General features: G+C 38.9%; 1 protein-coding gene across 3 annotated transcripts in view; it reads left to right on the top strand.

Moving 5' to 3' along the window:
- MYO7A (myosin VIIA) overlaps nucleotides 1-22,849 on the top strand; it is a 150,260-nt gene that overhangs the window by 54,185 nt on the left and 73,226 nt on the right. For 2 of the 3 annotated variants that reach the window (XM_063431528.1, XM_063431519.1), the window contains 8 exons: nucleotides 399-475; nucleotides 1,788-1,907; nucleotides 5,768-5,910; nucleotides 12,770-12,980; nucleotides 13,654-13,789; nucleotides 14,703-14,809; nucleotides 16,511-16,567; nucleotides 19,861-19,998. In XM_063431528.1, the coding sequence (XP_063287598.1) occupies nucleotides 399-475; nucleotides 1,788-1,907; nucleotides 5,768-5,910; nucleotides 12,770-12,980; nucleotides 13,654-13,789; nucleotides 14,703-14,809; nucleotides 16,511-16,567; nucleotides 19,861-19,998 (989 nt within the window). The remainder of the gene's footprint in view (nucleotides 1-398; nucleotides 476-1,787; nucleotides 1,908-5,767; nucleotides 5,911-12,769; nucleotides 12,981-13,653; nucleotides 13,790-14,702; nucleotides 14,810-16,510; nucleotides 16,568-19,860; nucleotides 19,999-22,849) is intronic. The other variant, XM_063431535.1, reaches the window with a different exon arrangement.

The following is a 22,849-nucleotide window of genomic DNA, read 5'->3' as shown; positions in this document are numbered from 1 at the left end:
GGTCATTTCATTTTTTTTTTCTTTGTTGCCATGCTTTGTTTTATGATTGTGCCATTCTGTTATAACCTACAGTTGAATATCAATCCCATTAGAAATAAAATAAATGTGTTTTGCCTGCTCACTCATGTTTTCTTTAAAAATGGTACATATATCACCAATTCTCCAAGGGTATGCAAACTTTTGAGCACAACTGTATATATGCATTGTTATGTTGTTGGATAAAACATGAAGTTGACTGTTGCCATGTCTCCGTCACGGGTAGAATTTGTTTGGATATATTGTAGTTGCCATCTGATCTGCTATTTCCCTTAACACTGCTCGCTGCGTGTGACAGCTGTTCTTCACTTGATCTCATCTCCCCCTATGTATTTATTATTAATGCGTATATTTCTCTGCAGCCCGCATGTATGATAATTTAGACGCCTGCGAAGTAGTTTATTCCACTTCATTAACCACAGCAGCTACATTACTTCAGGTGAGTTACAAATCATTTATTTTAATCGTTAATATTTAACCCCTTAAGGACCAAACTTCTGGAATAAAAGGGAATCATGACATGTCACACACGTCATGTGTCCTTAAGGGGTTAAAGACCAGTTGGTGCTTATACAGTTAATACTTTTATTATCAGTAGTTACGCATTCTCTTATGTTGTTCATAAAACAAACTGATATATAATTTGTATCATGCTATGTATCTTTAAATGTTAGATGGTATAGCATCATAATATCAGAGTGTAGAGTTTTTTTAGCCCTTTAGATACGTGGAGTATAGCTTTACAGTCTTATCCTTTTTCTCTTCTGTAAAAATTGGAAAACACATTCTCTAATATCTAGAAATATATCGGGTGCAGATGTACTGTCTGCCTGAGATATTTCCCAGTCAATGACCTCTACAGAAAAAGCTGTGATGCAAACCAGTGATACAGGAATGAGGTTACCCAGGCATCTCACCTATCAAAGTGTCCCCTGAAGATTATCATTGAAACCTGTAAACATCTGTGATAAGAACGTGCCAGGGCTATTAAACCACGTGGAAATGATTAATGTGGCAGTAATTGTGCAGTCCAAAGGATTTGTACAATAAGTTCCTCTTTTCAAGCCCGCCTTACGGACACCCAAGGGGCAACAAACCCCCCCCCCCAACATATGCACCCTGATCTCACAAACCATTCCCTCAGCTCTCCAATAGATTCACTGTATTTTGTAGTTGATGTAGTAAGGACACAAGGTCATGCGTTTAGACTGGAAGAAAGAAGATTTAGTCTAGGGCAAATGAAAGGTTTTTTTTACTGTAAGAACAATACGGATATAGAATTCTCTGCCTGAAGAAGTGGTTTTATCAGAGTCTGTACATATATTTAAACCGCAACTATAAGCATACTTGCAAAAACATAATATTCCATGATATCATTTTTTACTGTTGGGTAATACCTACTTGATCCAAGGATAAATCTGACTGCCATTCTGGGGTCAAGAAGGTTTTTTTTTCCCTTAGTTTGTTGCAAATTTGAAGTGTTTCAAACTGTTTTTTTTTTTTTGCCTTCCTTTGGATCAACAGCAAGAAAACAAATTTGAGGAAGGCTGAACTTGATAGACACATGTCTCTTTTCAACCTATGTAACTATGTAACAAAGAAATGTAAGAAGCAAAATAAGCAAAACTAAATCGGACTTTATGATCCATGGTCATTGAAGATTATCTTGGTTTGTGAGATGCCTTCTCTGTGTGACATTCTGGTTTCTATGTTGGACGTTGCTCCAACGAATTGTTCTATGTCTTCCGTAGGTTGAGCCTCAGGATGTGATGAACTGCCTCACAAGTCGTACCATTATAACCCGTGGTGAGACTGTGTCCACTCCCCTCAGCATGGAACAGGCTCTGGATGTCAGAGATGCCTTTGTAAAGGTGTGTTACCTAATAAAGACGACATTGAAACAGCTGAAGTAAGATGTACAGAGCAGGTAGATCCTTAAAGTTCCTTAATTTGCACCAATTGTCCATTAAATCCAAATCGAGTGGGATTAAGTCACCGTAATCCACAAGAGAGGGTTCAATTGTGGGCACGATTCTTGCGTTTTTACTTTAATTTCCATATAAAATAAGTAATCAGTGAGTACATTTTTTACATTTTGTGACGGGTCCCCTGTGTCCTGACTGAGCACACCCGTCCAAACAACTTATTCCCGCCTCCAAACCACAGATATCAGCCCGTTCTGGAAGATCTGGTCAGCTAACACCTCTCCCCAAAGAACAGCAAACACACAAAGCTTGAGAGTAGAACAGGAACTGTTTTTTATTAGACACACCCATGTATTTGTATACAAGTAAACTCATTAGTGAACACACAAAGGTTTGGAACAGCAACCAATCAAACTGGGCTTAAACAAACAGCCAGTCACACTAAGCCCATTAATAACCAATATGACACCATAGGCGTGCACAGCCTATTGCATTAGGGTGTGCACCCCAAAGCACAAACACACGCCGCATGTATGTGTATGTATATATATATATATATATATATATATATATTTATTTTTTGTTTTATATATATATATATATATATATATATATACATACACACACATACACTGCTGTTTGTGTGTGTGTGTGTGCTCTTAGTGCGCTGTGTGAGGGTGCTGAGGGTGCTGGTAGTGTGCTATGTGGGTGAGGGTGTTGTTAGTGTGTTGTGTGTGAGGGTGCGGTTTGTGTGTGAGGGTGCTGGTAGTGTGCTGTGTGTTAGGGTCCTGTTAGTGTGCTGTGTGATGGTGCTGTTTGTGTGATATGTGTGTGTGTGAGGGTGCTGTTTGTGTCGTGTATTTGTGAGTGTGCTGTTTGTGTGAGGGTGCTGTGTGTTTGTGAGGGTGCTGTTAGTGTACTGTGTGTGAGAGTGTTGTGTGATTGTAAGGGTGCTGTGTGTGTGTGTGTTTGTGAGGGTTCTGTGTGTGTGTGACGGTGCTGTATGTGTGCTCTGTGTGTGAGGGTGCTGTATGTGTGCTGTGTGTGTGAGGGTGCTGTATGTGTGCTATGTGTGTGGGTGCTGTTTGTGTGCTGTGTGTGTGAGGGTGCTGTATGTGTGTGTGTGCTGTATGTTTGGAGGGATTGTGAAGGTGGGGGCAGATTAGTAAATATCCCCCCTCCTTTCTTACCTTATGTAGGGAGGGGAGATCCTTGCTGCCATGTGCCATCCCTGGTGGTCCAGTGTAGAGTATACTCTAGCCTGTGGGGCTAGAGTTCACTTTCGCGAGATCTGAGCGTTGCCATGGCAACGCTCAGATCTCGCGAGAGGAACCTGGCGAAGCTTCTGTCTAGAGCTCCCCGGGTCCTCTCCTGCCTCCCTCCATGCTACTGTGGGCCGGTGAGCTAGGTCTTTGATCTCCCCGCCGGCCCATGGAGGCTTAGAGCAGAGCCGACACTCAAATAGTGCCGGCTCTGCATGAGCCGAGAGGGGAGATCCGGAGATCTCTCCTGCCAGCAGGGGTCAAGTCCTGGGAATAAAGTGTAAGAACTCTCCCAAGATTCCCACCCCCCCAAAAAAATAATATACACTTGTGTGTATATATAAGTGCACACACACACTGACACACACATATATATATGTGTACACACACACATACACTCACAGACACACACATACTCTGACACACACACACCCACACATACATTCACATACACTCACAGACACACACACTCACAAATACACATACACTCACAGACACACACATACTCTGACACACACACACACATACACTCACACACACATACACTCACAGACACACACTCACATACACTCACAGACACACACAGACATACTTAGACACAGACACGCACACACACTCACAGACACACACACACAGACATACTTAGACACACACACACTCACAGACATACTCAGACACACACACACACAGACACACACACACATGCTTAGACACACACACACACACAGACATACTTAGACACACACACACTCACACAGACATACTTAGACACACACACAGACATACTGAGACACACACACACACACACACAGACACACACAGACATACTTAGACACACACATACTCACATACACACACACACAGACATACTTAGACACACACACACTCACAGACATACTTAGACACACACACACACACACAGACATACTTAGACACACACACACACTCACAGACACACAGACATACTTAGACACACACAGACACTCATAAAAAAATTTTTATTAAAAATTGTCCACCCAGCCTCCCTACCTGGAGTGCTGGCGTGGACTTGTCCCTGGGGTCCAGTGGGTCGGTGGCGGTCTCCATCTCAGCCGCGGCGAGAGAGCTGTGTGCTCTCTGCTCCCTCTCGCCGCGCGGGCTGCCTGCTATAGCTGGGAGCCGGAATATGACGTCATATTCCGGCTCCCGGCATAAGCAAACAGCGCGCGGCAAGAGGGAGCAGAGAGCACACAGCTCTCTCGCCGCGGCTGAGATGGAGACCGGCAAGGGGAGGTCCATTACCTCTTGCCTCCCCCCCCCCCCCAAAGACAGGGGGAACTCGGAGGGCATTTGGGGGTGGCAGAGTGCCTGCAGGAAAAGTGGGAACATTGTTCCCACGCGTTCCTGCAGGACTCACAGGCGTGCCGCGGGGATTAGGGTGTGTCTAGGCACACCCGGCACACCCCGTGCGCACGCCTATGTATGACACACCATCACAGAACACCTACTTTGCATACACAGGAAAACATTATGCATTAGGTAAAGGGATTAAAACACAGTCAACAATAGATGACACAGCTCCCTGAGTCACAAAGTGGAAAGTCCCAACCCCCACCCACATGGTCACACAGTCTCTGGTTCGGCACCATCTTGTCTCTCCATGTTGTGGCTAGGCCTAAGTCTGTGCGGTCTAAATGGCTGCTCCCCAACAGAGCCCACCCAAACAAAGGAGCCCTTGATGCCCAAGTGACGGCGTGCCAGCGTACACATTTTTTTCATAGAAACTTTATCCATGGACTATTAGAAAAAAGAGAATTACACAGTACCCCTGTGTGGCAAATTCAGCCACTCAGAAACTGTGCTGGGATAAGTATCTCCTTGGTACAGCAATGTATGCTGGGTAAAAGATGTGTAAAACCCAATCCCCCATGTAGTCCCCTACTGGACAAACCCTGCACTGGGACTTGGGAAACCCTGTAGATCTGTAACCACATAAATACTGTGACTGTAATTAAAAACCTCAGTTGACCTCCAAACTATGTGTCGTCTAGTTCTTGGGAGGAAGGGATTGTAACTACGCTACCTGCATTTTGCCTGTTTTGGATCTGCTTATCCTGTCTACCAGCGGAGATACCGTGGATAATACTACTACTCCGCTACACCCTGATATCCCAGAGAGGTATTGCTGATGGGATTATGTTGGTTATACTGCTTGATAGTCACACCACATAAAAGCAAAATGGAGGTTAGCACCAATGGATCCACAATAGCACCATAACCACTGCAATGAGATGTAGGGATTGTGGGGCAAATAACTACTTTAGAGCAATCAGCTGAGTGTTTTAGATAATTGCTCCACAATTATCCAATTTTCCTTTAATAAAAATAATCCAATCAAATTTCCATTTGTCCCTTATGAAGAGCATCTGGTTTGATATCAACATTACTAACAAAATGCTATTAGAAAACTGATTAACATTAGATTTACTGTTTGACAGAATTTTCAGTTGGGTGGGATGCGGAATCATTGGATTCTCTGGTTTCTGTCTTTCATTGTTTTAACAGGGAATTTATGGAAGATTATTTGTGTGGATTGTAGACAAGATAAACGCTGCTATTTACCGTCCGCCTTCTAATGAGCCTAAAGTGGTCAGAAGGTCCATTGGTCTGCTGGACATCTTCGGGTTTGAAAACTTTACTGTGAACAGGTAAAACAAACAAACAAGCAAAAGAGAAAGTTAGTAAATTGACCTCTTTTTATCTTTAATGTTATTGTACAGATACACAGTAGGGTTTTGATCTTACTGATGGACAAAGTGATTTTTGGTTCTTTTACTGTAACTTTCACTCTCGATAGGGAGACAAGCATTTATAGTAATATTGTATAACGGCAATTTATTATAGCAGTAAATCAAACAGGATGTGTTTTAGGAGAAACATAATTACACACCTTTGGTAATTCGAGGGAGGGATACAAAAGGAAACATAGGTTATGGTAGAAACAAATGGACACTCCAGGGTCCCACACACATTAGATACTCTGTTTAGATTAGGTTATAGTTAGTTATACCGGGTGGGTTTATATTATTAAAGGGACACTCCAGGGTCCCACACACATTAGATACTCTGTTTAGATTAGGTTTTAGTTAGTTATACCGGGTGGGTTTATTTTATTAAATGGACACTCCAGGCTCCCACACACGTTAGGTGCACTGTGTAGATTAGGTTATAGTTAGTTATACCGGGTGGGTTTATATTATGAAAGGGACACTCCAGGATCACCAACATATTTGTATTAATTGTTTTACCATATTTTTTATTATTTTTTTCTCGGTATTTAATTTCTTTTTATTAGAATTTTTTTTTTTAGTACAAAAGAAAGGACAAATATGACAATAACAATACAATACAACGCCGAAGAGGAATTACCACAAGGATATCCTCTTTCGGATAGACGTACAAAACACAGAGTATTTCGATTAAATAATGTGTATCTGTTGGATAACTATTACTATGCCTAAAAGGTTAAACTTACATTATTAGTGTATCAAGTCATCCCATATCTAAAATATCAATACTCATGTAGAAGAGACATATACAAACATATACAACCGGTCAGGAATAAAAGAAATAAATCATCAGGTCTAAAGTTCCATATTGAGGGAAGAATGAAGAATAAAGATCAGTGATAGATCTGATATCATTATAGGGTGAATATATGGTCAGGGAGCAGTTGTCCACGTTTCATGCCAGCCCTTTAATCATATCAATAAGATTGGAATATAACGTCAGGGTATCTACATTAAGATAATCATTCGTAAGTATAATCCCTTTTTCCATCTCCAGTTGTAATAACAATTGGGCTAAAACTTGATCTCTATTAGGGATCAAGATACTTTTCCACGATCTCGCGATAAGAATTTTAGTTGCTAGTAAACAATGTAGGGTTACAATTTCATGGATACCTTGTAATTCTTCCCCCATAATATGGAGAAGAGCAATTTCTGGTTTATGCTCCAATCTAAGACCCCCAATCCTGTATATTAAGTTAAATGAGATAATCCACAAAGGCTTAATTCTAGGGCATGCCCACCAGATATGAAGCATAGAGCCATCTTGTTGGAAACACCGCCAGCAATTTGGTGGGTTAGAATCCGATATTTTTGCTAGTCTAATCGGTACCAAATACCATCTATACATAATTTTAGTAAAGGTCTCTAGAATATTCAAACAATGTATAGCTTTTTTAGTCATCAAAAAAGACTTGCACCAAATATCAAGAGAAATAGAAATTGCCAAGTCATTTTCCCATTTAGTTAAAGCATTGGGGATATCTGGAATACCTTTTAGTTTTATTAATTCAATCGCCAGAGAAAACACCTTTTTAGCCCTTGAGTTGGAAAACATTTTTCTAAACAGTTTTCCCAATTGACCATTTAGGACTAGTAGTTTGTCTTTGAGATAGCTCTTTATACGAAGATAATTGAATATTTCTCTGGAGGGTAAATCCAACAGGGCTTTAAGTACTTCAAAGCTTTTTAGTTGTTGATCATTATAAAGATCTTTTATCTTAAAATTAGGATCTTTGTACCAGTTTACTAAGTTAATCTCCAGCATATAAAGTTCCATGGAACTTAAATCCAAATTTTCATATATTTATTTATTAATTTTTAGTTTTCTCTTTATAATATTCCATTCTTTTAGTGTTTGAATTAAGGGTAAAGGATAGTGAGATGGAATCTCAACCATTTGATTATTCTGGCTAGCTTCTCTCCATAGGAGAAATTCCAGATTATCCAATCCAGTTCTAGCTGCTTCAATCTTATACCAAGCTTGATTTTTAGAGTCACTTAGTTGTAGATTGCTGGCGTGTATCACCATATTGGCCTGATAGATTTGGGAAATTAAGGGATATCCTAATCCCCCCTGTTGTGTTTTCTTGGAAAGGGTATACGTATTGATTCTTGGTATCTTTCCTCTCCATATATAAGATGTAAAACTATTTTGTAACATGGTTAACCAATGTGTAGATATCGAAAGTGGGAGCATCCCAAAGAGGTAAGCCCATTTCGGGATTATGTAGGCTTTAATAGTATTAATCCTTCCCCACCAGGAGATTTCATGTACTCTCCATTCTTTTAGTAGAGCGTTAGTTTCTTTTAACAATTTCAGAAAATTAGTTTCCATAGTCCTTTTTGTATCTGCAGAAATAATCACCCCTAGATAAGGAAACTCTTTTTTTGTCCATTTAAACTCATTCTTTAACAATGTTAATTTATCTCTTTTTATATTAGTAGACAGAGCTATTGTTTTATTCATATTCAAGCTATAATTTGAGACAGTACTATAGTTATCAAATTCTTGCATTAGATATGGGAGCGAAACGTGAGGCTCTGTTATAGAAATTAGGATATCATCTGCGTACAGACATATTTTCCATTCATCATTTCTTGGACCCATTCCTCTAATTTCATAATTTTGTCTAATGTTATTCGCTAGAGGCTCTATTGATAATACATATAGAAGGGGGGAAAGAGGGCACCCCTGCCTTGTCCCATTATTAATACTGAACCATTCTGAGCAGATATCACGAGTTACTATGCGGGCCGAAGGGTTCGAATATATAGCCCCAACTGCGTCCATAAACCACCCCTCAAAACCAAATTGAGAGAGAGTTCTCCTCAGAAACCCCCACCCGTCCCTGTCGAAGGCTTTTTCAGCATCCACCGACAGGGTCAGGAGGGGGGTTCCCTCAGCCCGCGCCCACTCCAGCAGATTCAGGACCCTACGCGTATTAGTAAATGAGTGCCTACCCAGCATAAAGCCTATCTGGTCCTGATGGATAAGTGATGGCAGTACTATTTTTAAACGTTCCGCTAAAATTGCGGCATAGAGTTTAATATCAACATTGACCAACGAAATAGGGCGATAATTGCTCACTTCGTAGGGGATTTTACCTTGTTTTAAAATCGGAGTGATATGTGCCCTTAATAGGTCTATAGAAGCGGATCCCTTAATCGCCAGTTCATTAAAGGTGTTCGTTAATAGCGGAAGAAGTTGTTTTTTAAAGACCTTATAAAACAAATTCGTATACCCATCCGGACCTGGGGCTTTTCTGTTAACAAGCTTATCAATAGCTAATTCAACTTCGTTCTGAGATATAGTTCTATTAAGTCTTAATTTTTGTTCAGGGGATATATTTAACAAATTAGATTTTTCTAAGTATTTGTCGATCATACCTATATCAGGGGACTTATTCAAATTATATAAATTCTCGTAGAATGACCTAAATTTATTAGCTATTTCATCTGGTTTGTAGACAAAATTTTTACCATCTCTTAGTTTGGAGATTTTTTGCTCAGCCCTTTTTTTCTTTAATTTGTTAGTTAACATTGAATCAGCACGATTACTCTTATAATAATAATTAATATTAAGTTTTTTTAAATTACGTTCTATCCTAATTTTGAGCTGTGCGTTTATCTTTTCTTGGCAGATTTTAATAGCAGATGCTCTCCTCTCAGAAAAAGATTGCTTATTAGCTTTAGCAAGGTTATAAAATTCTATACAGAGATCTGACAAAATCTTATCTACATTCTTTTTTTGATGACTTGCTAATTTTATCCAGTATCCCCTGATGACTACTTTAAAGGAACACCACAGGCATTCTTTAGATATATCCTCAGATGAGTTCTCCTTAATAAAATACTCAATTAGCTTCTCTGTATGATTTACATTAGTTTTATCCTTTAATAGATAATCTGCCAATCTCCAGATCGTGGGGGGTCTTCGGGTTCCCACCATATCTGCAATTACCATATCATGGTCTGACCAAGTATTTTCAATAGAGATTGTAGACATCGTCTGGATTAAATTTAAATTACCCATAATCTGATAGCGTAACTTAGCATATAAACTTTGATTTAACTTTGATTTAACTTTTAAAAACTGCACAGATATCTCCACGTCACTAATGTACAAACGCTGCGTTTACATATCTGTCTACATCCTCTAACTCTCCACTGTGGCATAGTCAAACGCTCTGTCACTCCCAAGCAACACTCACCCACTGTTTATATCTTCTTTTATTAAACTAAAAATGTGCACTCTATTCATATGCCACGTTATGTTTCCACAGTTTGTTATATATCTGCTTGTGAATGCTATTGTGGCTGACCAAGCCTATTGTTATACCATGCACAACAAAAATAAAGAATTAAAAAAAAACAACATTTTAATTACCCATAATCATGTCTATCCTCGCAAATGAATTGTGAGGGATTGATCTATGGGTCGTATTCTTTTCATTAGGATGGAATAATCTCCAACAATCATACATTTCCGCTTTCTTTAACACTCTATTTAATGATGCTGCCTGTCTTTTCAGGGATTTGTCTATTTTTTTTTATTTTTAGCTAATTGTTTATCCATTAAGGTATCACAAATACAGTTAAAGTCGCCCGCAATCATAACTATACCCTTTTTTACTTGCTCCACCATATCTAGAATTTTGACCAATGTTTTAATTGGATCCTTATTGGGTAGATACACATTAACCAAAGTGTAATCTATCCCATTCATTTGACCAACCAGTATGATAAACTTCCCATCTGGGTCTAAATAATTAAAACAACAGTCAAAGTTAACTTCTCTAGAAAAAATTATTGAGACACCGCATTTTTTTTCCCCTTGTATAGAAGCAGAAAAAATCAAAGGATAGTTTTTATAAGACCAAAATTTCTTCGAATCCGCCATCCAGTGTGTTTCCTGAATAAACCCTATTTGTATACGTTGTTGAACAAGGGTATTGTATAAATAGCCTCGTTTAACAGGGGAATTAAGACCTTGAGCATTAATAGTTAAAACTCTAACCATATTACAACCTAGTCTTCTTTCTCGTGCTCCCTGACCATATATGCGATATATCCGACCGGTTACACATATTACAGGACTGACAAAACAACATAAAACCATATACATTTACATAGAAACCTAGAATACAAAAAAGTATTCCATGTACTGGGAATCCCATAGAGTCCCACAGGGAGGGGTATATAGATTCGGAGTATCTTATTAGAAGAGAGAGAGAAGGGGAAGAAAAATTGTACTAACAAGCCCATATGACATTAGTTTTAAGAAACATTGTAACTCTCCATATCATTTCCTCTTTTACTTATTATTATTCCTAACATCTTAATGAGAGTTTTATGGATCAAGTCTCACTATGTCCACTCTATAAGTATGAGATTAATTATATCGAAATAACTAAAGATACTAAATGTGCGGTTAATTACAGTGTCATAGTTAATACTAATAGGAAGTGGTTTAACTGAAGGACCTAAGTCCTAAGTCAAAGTCCTAGGTCCATATTTCAGTTTATACATAAAATAAAGTGAGAAATACCATATTTTTTTTATTCATTATGTTTGTAATCCATACAAAACAGTTGGTAACCATAGTCTGTAGTGTCCCTTTAAAATAAAAGGTGTACGTTCCAGTATGGTGTAGGGCTACTTTCTGATACCTTTTTAGGATGTTTAAAGGAACACTATAGGGTCAGGAACACAAACATGTATTCCTGACCCTATAGTGAAAACCCACCATTTAGGTGGCTTGCCCCCTCTCCCCTTCAGTCCCCTCAGAATGGGTAAAAACTTACCTTATTTTTCAGCTCTCCACGGGTCCGCCAGCACTGGCCACGCTACCTCGGTGACATCATCAGAATTGCCGATTTTTAGCCAATCCAATGCTTTCACGTAGGGAAAGCATTGGATTGGCTAAAATCGGCAAGGGGGCAGGGCCAAACATTGTTTTGGCCAATCAGCACCTCCTCATAGAGATGCATTGAATCAATGCATCTCTATGAGGAAAATTCAGCGTTATGCTGAATGGCAGTGCTACCTACTATGCAGCACTTAGCCAGGAAGCACCTCCAGTGGCCATCTGAGGAGTGCCCACTTGGAGGTGTCCCTAGGGGCAATGTAAAAACTACCTTTAGTCTGAAAAGACAGTGTTTGCATTAAAATGCCTAAAGGCAATGGTTATACTTACCAGAACAAATACATTAAGCTGTTGTTGTTCTGGTGACTATAGTGTCCCTTTAACCCCTTAAAGACACATGACATGTGTGACATGTCATGATTCCCCTTTATTCCAGAAGTTTGGTCCTTAAGGGGTTAAAGCCTCCAGCCCTCCAAGAAGCAGGAATTAACATAACAAGATCATATTTTATCAGCGACGTATAGTTAATATTTATAATAAATTGCACATAAATTCCTGTTTAAAAGATAATCCAGGCCACAGTGGGAGGTACATTTTAGTCTTATGTTACTTTTGGACATAATAGTGTTATTAAATTATCACTGCAAGCACCATAACCACTAAACCACGCTGTGGTAGTTATTGTTATTTGAGTGTTCCTTTACAATGTTCTAGAAGGGGTCTTTAAAATACATGGACTCTGAGAAAGATTAACAATTCCATGTCCCCTCACATCCATCATGGAACGTTTGTACTGATGAAGGTTAGTGGAATAATGCCAGTTTATAACCATCCTTTCTCTTGTCGCAGCTTTGAGCAGCTCTGCATAAACTTTGCCAACGAGAACCTGCAGCAGTTCTTTGTACGTCACGTCTTCAAGTTGGAACAAGAGGAATATAACTTGGAGAACATCAACTGGCAGCACATTGAGTTCACAGATAATCAGGATGCGTTGGATATGATCGCTATCAAACCCATGAACATCATTTCACTCATCGACGAGGAAAGCAAGTTTCCAAAGGTAACACCTGTGCTGTTATCTAAAAGGACACTGCACTGCCCAAATGATCTACTGTTTAAAGGAACACTATGGAGTCAGGAACACAAACATGTATTCCCCACCCTATAGTGATAAAACCTCCATTTAGGTGACTTGCCTCCCTTAGCCCCCTTAGAAGGGGTTAAAACGTACCTTTTTTCCAGCGGCATGTGCGTCTGCCGGTGCTGGTCCTGTCCCCGATCCACCTCCATGGTGACCTCATCAAAATATCTCAAGTAAAAAAATTCTAAAAGTGTGTTAATTTTCACCTCTTTCGACCTCTGTTTTGACCCAAAAATGTCTCCACAGTGGTTATGATGGTAAGAGTTTTATAACAGTTTGCCACTTTTATAGATCCCAGCAGATACCAAATCTCCCAGACAGTTGGATCAGAAACAATAAAATATCGCTGTATTGCCAGTTTTCACTCTGAAATGCTTGCATGCAGGGTCCTTACAGTGTGACCTCTCCATAATACTGAAATGGTCCTGGTACGTTTAGGAAACCTTTGAGGAAACTAATAGGAACATTACTTAATTATGATACAAGATCAATAAAAGAATTGTCTGTATGTGCTAACTGGTAACAAGTCGTAAGCTTCTGTCTTAGTGAAATTTGTGTTTAACGATTTTTTAAAACATTTTTAATTTTACAGGGTACTGATACCACGATGCTGAATAAATTAAATACCCAACATAAAATGAACACTTTTTACATTCCCCCTAAAAATAATCATGAGACGCAGTTTGGGATCAATCATTTTGCTGGTATCGTCTACTATGAAACCAAAGGTATATTTACTATTTTTGAATATTATTAATATTATTATTCATTATTCTGAACAAACATTACAGACCATCTAAGAAGTGCATTTTATGGTGGCGCCATCTAGTGTCTGGCACAGTAATTACATGCTCTTAAATACTAGTGACACCATTACTCATGAATGCAGCACATTGCAGACAGTTACAAAGTTACTCTGCTGTATAAAACTGTGTAACCTAGTATTAAAGGGATATTAATTAAAAACCGCACATTTTAGATAAATTGAATGATGGATATTTTTTTCAGTTTGGCTCTTTAGGTGTAATTTTTGCCATTTTCTAGACAATTCACAGTTTGGTAAATACCTCTTCTAGTCAGACGGATTTAATTTAGCTACTTAGACCATATTCGGAATTTTGTGGTAATTTTACACTTCTCCATCAGGGCTATTCACTAAGGTAAGAATTTAAATTGAATTTGAAATTTTAGGTCAAACTAGCCGAATTGGAAAAAATCTCCAAGTCATACATGATTACAGTTTAACTACTTTAGCCTTTAACCCCTTAAGGACACATGACATGTGTGACATGTCGTGATTCCCTTTTATTCCAGAAGTTTGGTCCTTAAGGGGTTAATTAGAAATTCACTTTAAATTCTCATTTCAGAGAAAACTCAATGCAAGTCAGCGCCCCCAATAGGTAACTATTGGTATTACCTGTGCTAACAATGTTCGTTATTATCCTGATACGAGTATAATGATGTGGTTTAACCCCTTAAGGACAGACGACGGATATATTCCGTCATGATTCCCTTTTATTCCAGAAGTTGTGTCATTAAGGGGTTAAAGTAGAATCCACTTGTACGGCAAGTGCTGTGATACACTCGGTATGTTTCCTCTTAGACGTACAATGTTTAGATCCCTCGTTATCTCATACGCAGGTTTCCTGGAGAAGAATCGAGATACTCTGCATGGAGACATCATACAACTCGTTCATTCCTCCAAGAACAAGTTCATCAAGCAGATCTTCCAAGCTGATGTGGCAATGGTAATATAACAAATACATTATCAAAGATGATGGAGATTTACTAAGCTTCAGTTTGGTGTAACTAAAAAAGGAATATATACTGACTTCAAAACTTGCTTTCTAAGTAACTCTTTCTGGTTCAGAGTTAGACAAATCCCATGTCCTGGCAGGTTACTGCACGTGACAGTGTTAAGGTGTTTCTATTGCATTGTACGTGTTCTTAACTCTTGCTCATCTTGGCTGTCCTACTTGGGGAGAGTAACTGGCTGGAGCCCAAATGGGGTCCTGAAAAGCTCTGGGTCTAATTTAGGCTCATTTTAGTCACTTTTAGTCACAATAATGCTCTATTTGTGGAATTATTTATACAGCACAGTGTGGAGGTATTGTGGTGGGTGCAGGATTTTAATGCAGCATTGCAGTTATAAGTCTGTGGGTGCAGGGTTGATAGAGAATGGTTTTGGGTAATACAGAAGGAGTGAGGATAATGCAGAATGGTGTGGGTTTTATTTATCTAGATTAATATAATTCAAAGATTTGGTGTCACAATCAAGATCTGTTGTCTGCAGCCTTTACAAGCCCTCCCCTTCTAACCACACCCAGATTTTATGTGACTGTCCAATCACAGACTTCCCAATGCAGCTCGATGAGAAGTCTTTGCAAGACAGGTGCTCTGGGCAATTGCTGCCTCTTTCAGTTTAGTTCCAATGAGCTAACCAACCAGGTAGTTACAGGAGGGGCTATCCGATTGAAATCTAGCAGGCGTAACAAGGTTAATTTATATAAGTGCCAATTTCTATTGAATTCTTAACTTTTTATAAGATGAAAAAAGACACACTCTTCACACACAAAGCACTTCAGCAAGCTAAAATGCTTTGGGGGTATGGAGTGTCCCTTTAAGAGTCACGGGGTATGGAGTGTCCCTTCAAGAGTCACGGGGTATGGAGTTGGAGTGTCCCTTTAAGAGTCTGGATGTGGTATGGAGTGAGGTTTTGGGAGGTGCTTGCATCAATATATGTGGTTAGAGCCATACCATGCACCCTTGGGAAGACGCCAATGTCCCATTTGCCATCTAGCAAGGCCCCTGCAGCCTTCTGGTCCCCTGTTGTATGCTGAAATTCATTGTATATGTCAGGCTTCCCTGACAAATATGTAGGAGTGTGATCTGTGTCTGTGTTTGGGGATTAAATGGATAGGATCGTGTGGGCTCACTGTTATAAAATGCCAGCAGCACCAGTCATGTGGAAAGATATATTGAGCTTGGTAAAATGAGACACTGGATGGCTGGCACAGAAGGATCTGGGAATATGGATCATTCTTTTTTGGTTTATTATTTTTTCAAAGGTTTTTGAGGGGAGCCAATTCGTAGATCACATCAGTAGTTTTTTTGTGAAGTTTCAGGTGGAGAGATGTCTGGATTTGTTTGTGAGATAATGTATCATTAAGGGGGTGATTAAGGGGGGGGGGGGTTGCAGACCCCTCCATTATGTTTCTTCAATCTTGCTTGGCATTGTCTGTCTCTCTTTTGTCCTATAACCATTTCCTTACCCCTGTGTCTGCCGTTTTATAGTGCTCATAATGATTGGGAAGACTGATCATGTCGCTGTTTCACCCAAAGCCTCTCCTTATCATTTCAGCTTGTACAGAATAATCTCCTTTCTTTATAGAGCTTCTCATTGTGTCTCTCTCTCTCCTGCCTCTCCTGCTGCATCTCTTTGACTCTAGTTTCTCTGTGGCTACCAAACCAGTGCTTTTGGCCTACCATCAACCCCTCCTTCAAAGGTAAAACAAAGGCTTATTCTGTCCTGATATTGCATCCGCTGCTACCATGGTAATCAGTCATCTTCATCATCATGTGAATTATGGACTTACCCTCGCAGTATACGTAGGAATAATATGGCATGCTGTGTCTCCTCCACATTAACAGTTCCAATACATATTCAGTTATTAAAATGTTTCTATTCTCTGGCTTGTTCCATACTCACTCTTACACCTCTACATCAGCTAATCTAATACTTATTCAGCCAATGATATGTTTCTATCCCCTGGCTTATTCATTAATTCCTCTCCGCATCAACTAAGCCAATAGTCACTCAGCCAACGATATGTTTTTATCATATGGCTAATTCCATATTAACTCACCTTCACCTTAGCTAATCCAATACTCATTCAGCCAATGATATGTTTCTCTCTCCCTTTGCTAATTAATGAATTCATTCACCAACACATCAGCTAATGTAATACTCGTTCAGCCAGCCATATGTTTCTGTTGCCTGGGTTATTCATTGTTGATCACCTCAACATCAGCTAATCCATAACTTATTCAGCCAATGATATGATTCTATCCCCTCGCTAATTCATTCATTTATTCATTCATTTCCACATCAGCTAAACCATTGCTCATTCAGCCAACAATATGTTTCTTTTCCATGGCTAATTCATTAGTTAATTGACCTCCTCATCAGATATTCCAATACTCATTCAGTCAATAATATGTTTTTATACCCTTGCTGATTCATTCATTCAGCAGCACATCATTTTATGTAATATTCATTTAGCAAACAATATGTTTCTATTCGATGGCTAATTTCATATCCATTCACCTTCACCTTCACAATCCAATACTTATTCAGCCTAGTATATGTTTCTGTGCCATGGCTAATCATTCACCTCCGCATCCAGTATTCATTCAGCCAACAGTATGTTTTCATTCTCTGACTAATTCATTCATTCGCTTTTACATCAGCTAATCCAATTCTCATTCAACAGAATGTGTTCGTGTTTTGGTAGCACCTGAACTTTTTTTTACATCCACCTGCTTAATTACCCATGCCTATATTTAAATATATTTATTAACCTATGGGTATTCAACCTCTCATCCAGGTGGTTTTAGTTGTTCTCTCACCCACTACATGCGCTCCCTGCTCCCATATTTCGACACATTCTCACTCTATCGCACATTCTCTCAGTTACATTATTAAATCTGATCAGTTAACCCATTCACCCACTGTACACACGTCTATGAGTTTATCAGCATGTTAACTCAATACTGTCTATCAAATGTTTCCATTCATCCACTATTCTGCGTGTTTAAACATTTACCCACATTCTCTCTCTCATTCACTTTCTGAGGTTTTGTGAGTTACCGTACATTCTTTTTATTCTACACTCGATGCACACTAGTCTGTCAAAGAATTCGTTCAAATAATCCTCCACACCCTTTAAATGCTGATAACATTCTATTTAAGAAGTTTGTCTTTGAAATGCAAACTATTTTACCAACCGAGCTTGCAATTATTAATGAGAATCTGATAATCTGCATTTACTTTATTTCCAGTATAACTAGCTGAGGATCATAGGAATAGGCATGCATTATATCTCTTATTTATGTCTGCAAACCACTTGGTTGGTATACAGATTTCACACTCGGGGTAGACGTAGCCATGACGATCAGTTTCTGTGTGGTGCATTCACTAGGACAGCTGCTAATATTATTGCTCAAATTACTTTTTATTATATGTATCTATGCAAAAATCAATTAGAAAGGGTTAAAACACAAATTAAAAGGTCCCCTCCATAGAATGCTAAAGACTGGTCTACCTGGTAGATCATTCAAAACAGGCATCTTCAGCAGCAGGAGAAAGGATTTGTTCTGGTGTTTAGTGGAGTTAATTATAAAATACACACAAAAAGAAACCTTTACATTTCCAGGCAACCAGGGCCACATCTTCCTGAGCTGCTCTGCAGACAGAGCTGTGAGCATGGGTAATGTGTAGGGAATCATGGGATATTGGGAATTTGCATCAGATGCCAGGTTATGCCACCACCATCTTGCATTTGTTACAAATCTAAAATCTCTAAGCCCAACTAATATACGCATTACATTTGTACTTTTTTTTTTTTTTTTTTTTTAAGCAAAGTAGAATCTAGAATAGTTGCTATTAACCCCTTCAGGACAAGGGGTTTGGCAAATGCCATGATATTATCACAGTCCCAACCCTTCATCTGACAGTAAAAGGTTAATAACAGCTTGAAGAGGGAGATCTACGATTGCCATAGTGGCAGGCATTGCCTTTTTTTTAATTAAAGCTTTGAGAAAGAAAAAAATCACTTCAATGTGTTTTTTTGTTTGTTTGTCTAGGTTTTAATCTTTAGCAGTGATATTGCTGAAGTTTGAACTAAGACGCACGTGAATCTTGTACGTAGAATAAACAAGTATTGTATTTTAAAGGAACACTCAAAGCACTATAACCACTGCATATACCTGCAGTGGTGATGGTACTAGCAGTGCCCTGGCACAGTAAATATATAAAGCTGTTTAATGATTTAGGTGGGGTCCTCCTGCAAGGAGTTTATGTTAACTCCACTGGCCTAAGTCCTGGCAAATAGGGCCAGCTCATTGGCTGACTGTCTGGGTGCTTTCAGCCAATGAGCGCCTCTCTGCTCCACTGGACTGAGCTCAGTGTCAGAGCTTCTGGCTGCAAAGATGGCAGCAGACCACAGACTGTTCTTAAAGGGTTACTCCAAGCACCATGACCAATTCAGTGATTTGGAGTGTTCATGGTGCCTGTAATCTGTGTATGTAAACTATAAATAATAGAAAGTCTAAAATACCCCTTCATATTGTGTTTATTTTGGTGTCTGTTTTTAGATTGTGTGTTGGTGTGCCTCTGTGTGTGTGCCTCGTCCTTTAATAATTATTCAGTTATTTTGCTCCCTCCCTTTTAGCTGTTCACTTTTCATTCCTGCGGTACATAAACGCCCGTGGTTATGACCCCGTGTAATGTTATAGAGCTCCGCACTACCAGCTGTTCTGGACCCATCTAGGCTTTGGTTTTAAACTGTGACGTAAGACCTCATATTCATTATTAAGAGTATTATCTCCTGTGGTGGTGCAGGGGTTAACTGTATATTTTTGTTTTTAGCACTTTTGAGCCCTCGTGCCTTCCTCTTCCATCAGAATAAGAGAGAGATTTCCCCTCCAGTGACAGGAGAGGGGAGGAAGGGGCTCTCTCTTATCATCTTTCCATTTCCTGACACGGTTTGGACGGGTCCTGACTCTACTTGTTTTGCAGGGGGCCGAGACCAGGAAGCGCTCTCCTACGCTGAGCAGTCAGTTTAAGCGTTCTCTGGAGCTGCTGATGAGAACGCTCAGCGTCTGCCAACCCTTCTTCGTCCGCTGCATTAAGCCGAATGAATACAAAAAGCCCATGGTGAGTCTGCCTCTCTGTGGATGGCTACAAATAACCTCTGTAGTGCCAGGGTGGGTGCAATGTATTTAGTGTCCGCTTTTTGTTAACTGTTAGATGGCTGGTGCACTGTATTCTGATTGATGTGTTTGGGGTCATTTCCGTACGATCAAACCTGCAGCAATTCCCCCAGTTTTCCAAAGCATTCAGATTCCTGTCAAAATGCTCATTGATATCAATGGAATGTAAAAGAAATATTGATATAACAATCAGTATTAATGCCATCGGATAAATCCAACAATATTCTTATATAGGCTGATGTGTGTTGTAGTCCTTGCTGCTTAAGCGCAGGACTTCTCTTTTTGTATTAATATTCTTATATGTCTGGGGGAAAAAAAAGTACAAAATCTATAAACAAACATAGAGACAGATTTTATATTTTGAGATCGGCTTTTCATATGATTTAATAATTTTGTATACAATTTTAAAATTAATATTTAAAAAAATATATATTTTAATATTTTGAACATTTTTTATATTTCTTTTTTTTATATGATATACTTTTATATTTTGCAAAAAAATCATTTAAAAATGTATTAAAAAATATTCACTCATTTGAAAACGATTATCCAAAAATATTACATTGAGGCCTTAATTGCATCCACAAAAAAGAAACTACACATTTAAGCTTTCAAATATCTCCGTATTTCAATCCACAGTAAACTGGCCGTATTCACGTTAGAGAATGCCCAGACTTACTAATATTCTGCAACTATAGCAAATATAGTGCCTGTTCCTTCATACATATTACAGGCTGCGTTGATTAACTATTCATTGTTCTAGAATCTAGATCAATTCAATTCAATATCTTTGAGTTACTTAATAATATCACATATTGCTAAGGACACAAGTGACAAGTAATGTTTTTCTCTTAAACATTGCATCCTGATGGTGTCAGACTGTCATAGATCGATGTAACTTTCTTTCCTGCCACTATGTCCCCCTCTAGAACCCATTTCTCAAGTCGCTGCATGTGGTCTGATAGAATTATTTTCCTCGATCCTTTTTGCATAGGAAGCAGATGTTCGAGTGTCTTTGAACATTTCTGTGATGTTTACTACAGTGGGAACTGCAGGAGAAATCTGTCTCTGACTGATTTTTTTGGCTTTATTTACCAAGGTCTGAGGTCACCGGAGATTTCACAACAGATGGAAATTTCAAATTTCCATCTCTCTAGATTCACTATTTAAATGAAATGACAAGTTATCCTCCTTTTTGTATACAACCCAGGTAGAGCAGACACAGCTCCACAAGTCTTCCCCCTGATTGGAAGTTGAGGAATTAGCTGTTTAATATATTTTGAAAGTGAATTAATACTGAATAAAGATAATACTGAATGATAGTGACAACGCGTACCCGTGAATGTCTACAATTCTCCTTAGAAGTTTTTTGGAACCTCCTCATGCTGGATGTTGGGATGTGCGTTTCGGTTGTTGATACATAGGAAGACATTGGTATCACTGCCGTTGTCATACACCTCCCATTAATTTTAGAAATTAAGTCCTAGATAGTTCGGTGTTCAAAGCAACAAACTGCAGTATCTGACGTCACTGAGAAGGAAATACAATTGATTTTTAGAATGCAAAACTATCAAGAGTTAAACGTATATTTCCAAGTTAAATAGTTAAAGGAACTCTTCATCTCAATGAGCTGGTCTGGACGCAGTGCCTAGTTTTAACCCCTTAAGGACACATGACTTGTGACACGTCATGATTCCCTTTTATTCCAGAAGTTTGGTCCTTAAAGGGTTAACCCTGAAATACAAAACATTTCCATTCAGTAGACACGGCAGTGTTTTGATTAAAGGGTTAAACACACCTCTAATGGCTTTCTTCCAGGCATCAAACATCAATAAGATGCTTCCGCTACAACCACCATGTTTCACTCGGCCATAAAATGTTCAACGTTTATCAGGACGACGAACGTAATCAAACGCAGCTCATTTTATGGATTCAGTGCCAGCCTATCATTTAATTGGGCTTTCATCATGAAAGCAAAGCCTCCAGGATGACGTTATGGGGGAGGAGCATGCGCTGGAAAAACTTTTTAATAAGTTATAAGGGAGATAGGCTGCATCTAAATAGCAACTAAAACATTATATAGACTGTAAGCTCGTTTGAGCAGGGTCCTCCTCAACCTATCGTTCCTGTAAGTTTTTTGTAATTGTCCTATTTATAGATAAATCCCCGCTCTCATAATATTGTAAAGCGCTGCGGAATCTGAGGGCGCTATATAAATTGCAATAATAATAACGTTAGGAATACATGTTTGTGTATTTGCTATGCTATAGTGTTCCTTTAATGACAGCTGCTAGTTCTGTGCTTTCTAAAACAGATCTAAAAATGAGGGCCGTTCTTGATTTATTAAATCCACAAAAACTTGTCCCTGTGGGGGAACCTAAAGGGGGTAACCCTGAATATCACATACAAATAAACACATAAATGTCTAATGGGTTGTTAAACCCAGAAGGCACAACAGGTCCCTTTTAAAATAATAAGAAAAAGTAATGATAATAAAGAAAAATAATTGTATTAATTATAAACAAAGGGACTATCAAGGAAAGAAATAAAGAAGCCCATTAAAACAGCCTCTGTGGCTTTACCGGTAATAGGGGAAGGGGAGAGAGGAAGGGTCACTATGATGATCACTATGGTGACATGACATAGCATCACCGTAGAGATTCCTACATACAATTAATATTACCAGCAAGCCTCATCTCCTAGTATAGCTTTGTTCTATTTGTATATTATTATTTTATTATTTATATAGCGCCATCAGATTCCATAGCGCTGTATATACATATCACCATAGTTCA

Source organism: Pelobates fuscus, chromosome 1 (assembly GCF_036172605.1).
Source record: "Pelobates fuscus isolate aPelFus1 chromosome 1, aPelFus1.pri, whole genome shotgun sequence".
NCBI lineage: Eukaryota > Metazoa > Chordata > Amphibia > Anura > Pelobatidae > Pelobates > Pelobates fuscus.
The sequence above is the reverse complement of the archived record's forward strand: the minus strand, read 5'-3'. Positions and strand labels throughout refer to the sequence as shown.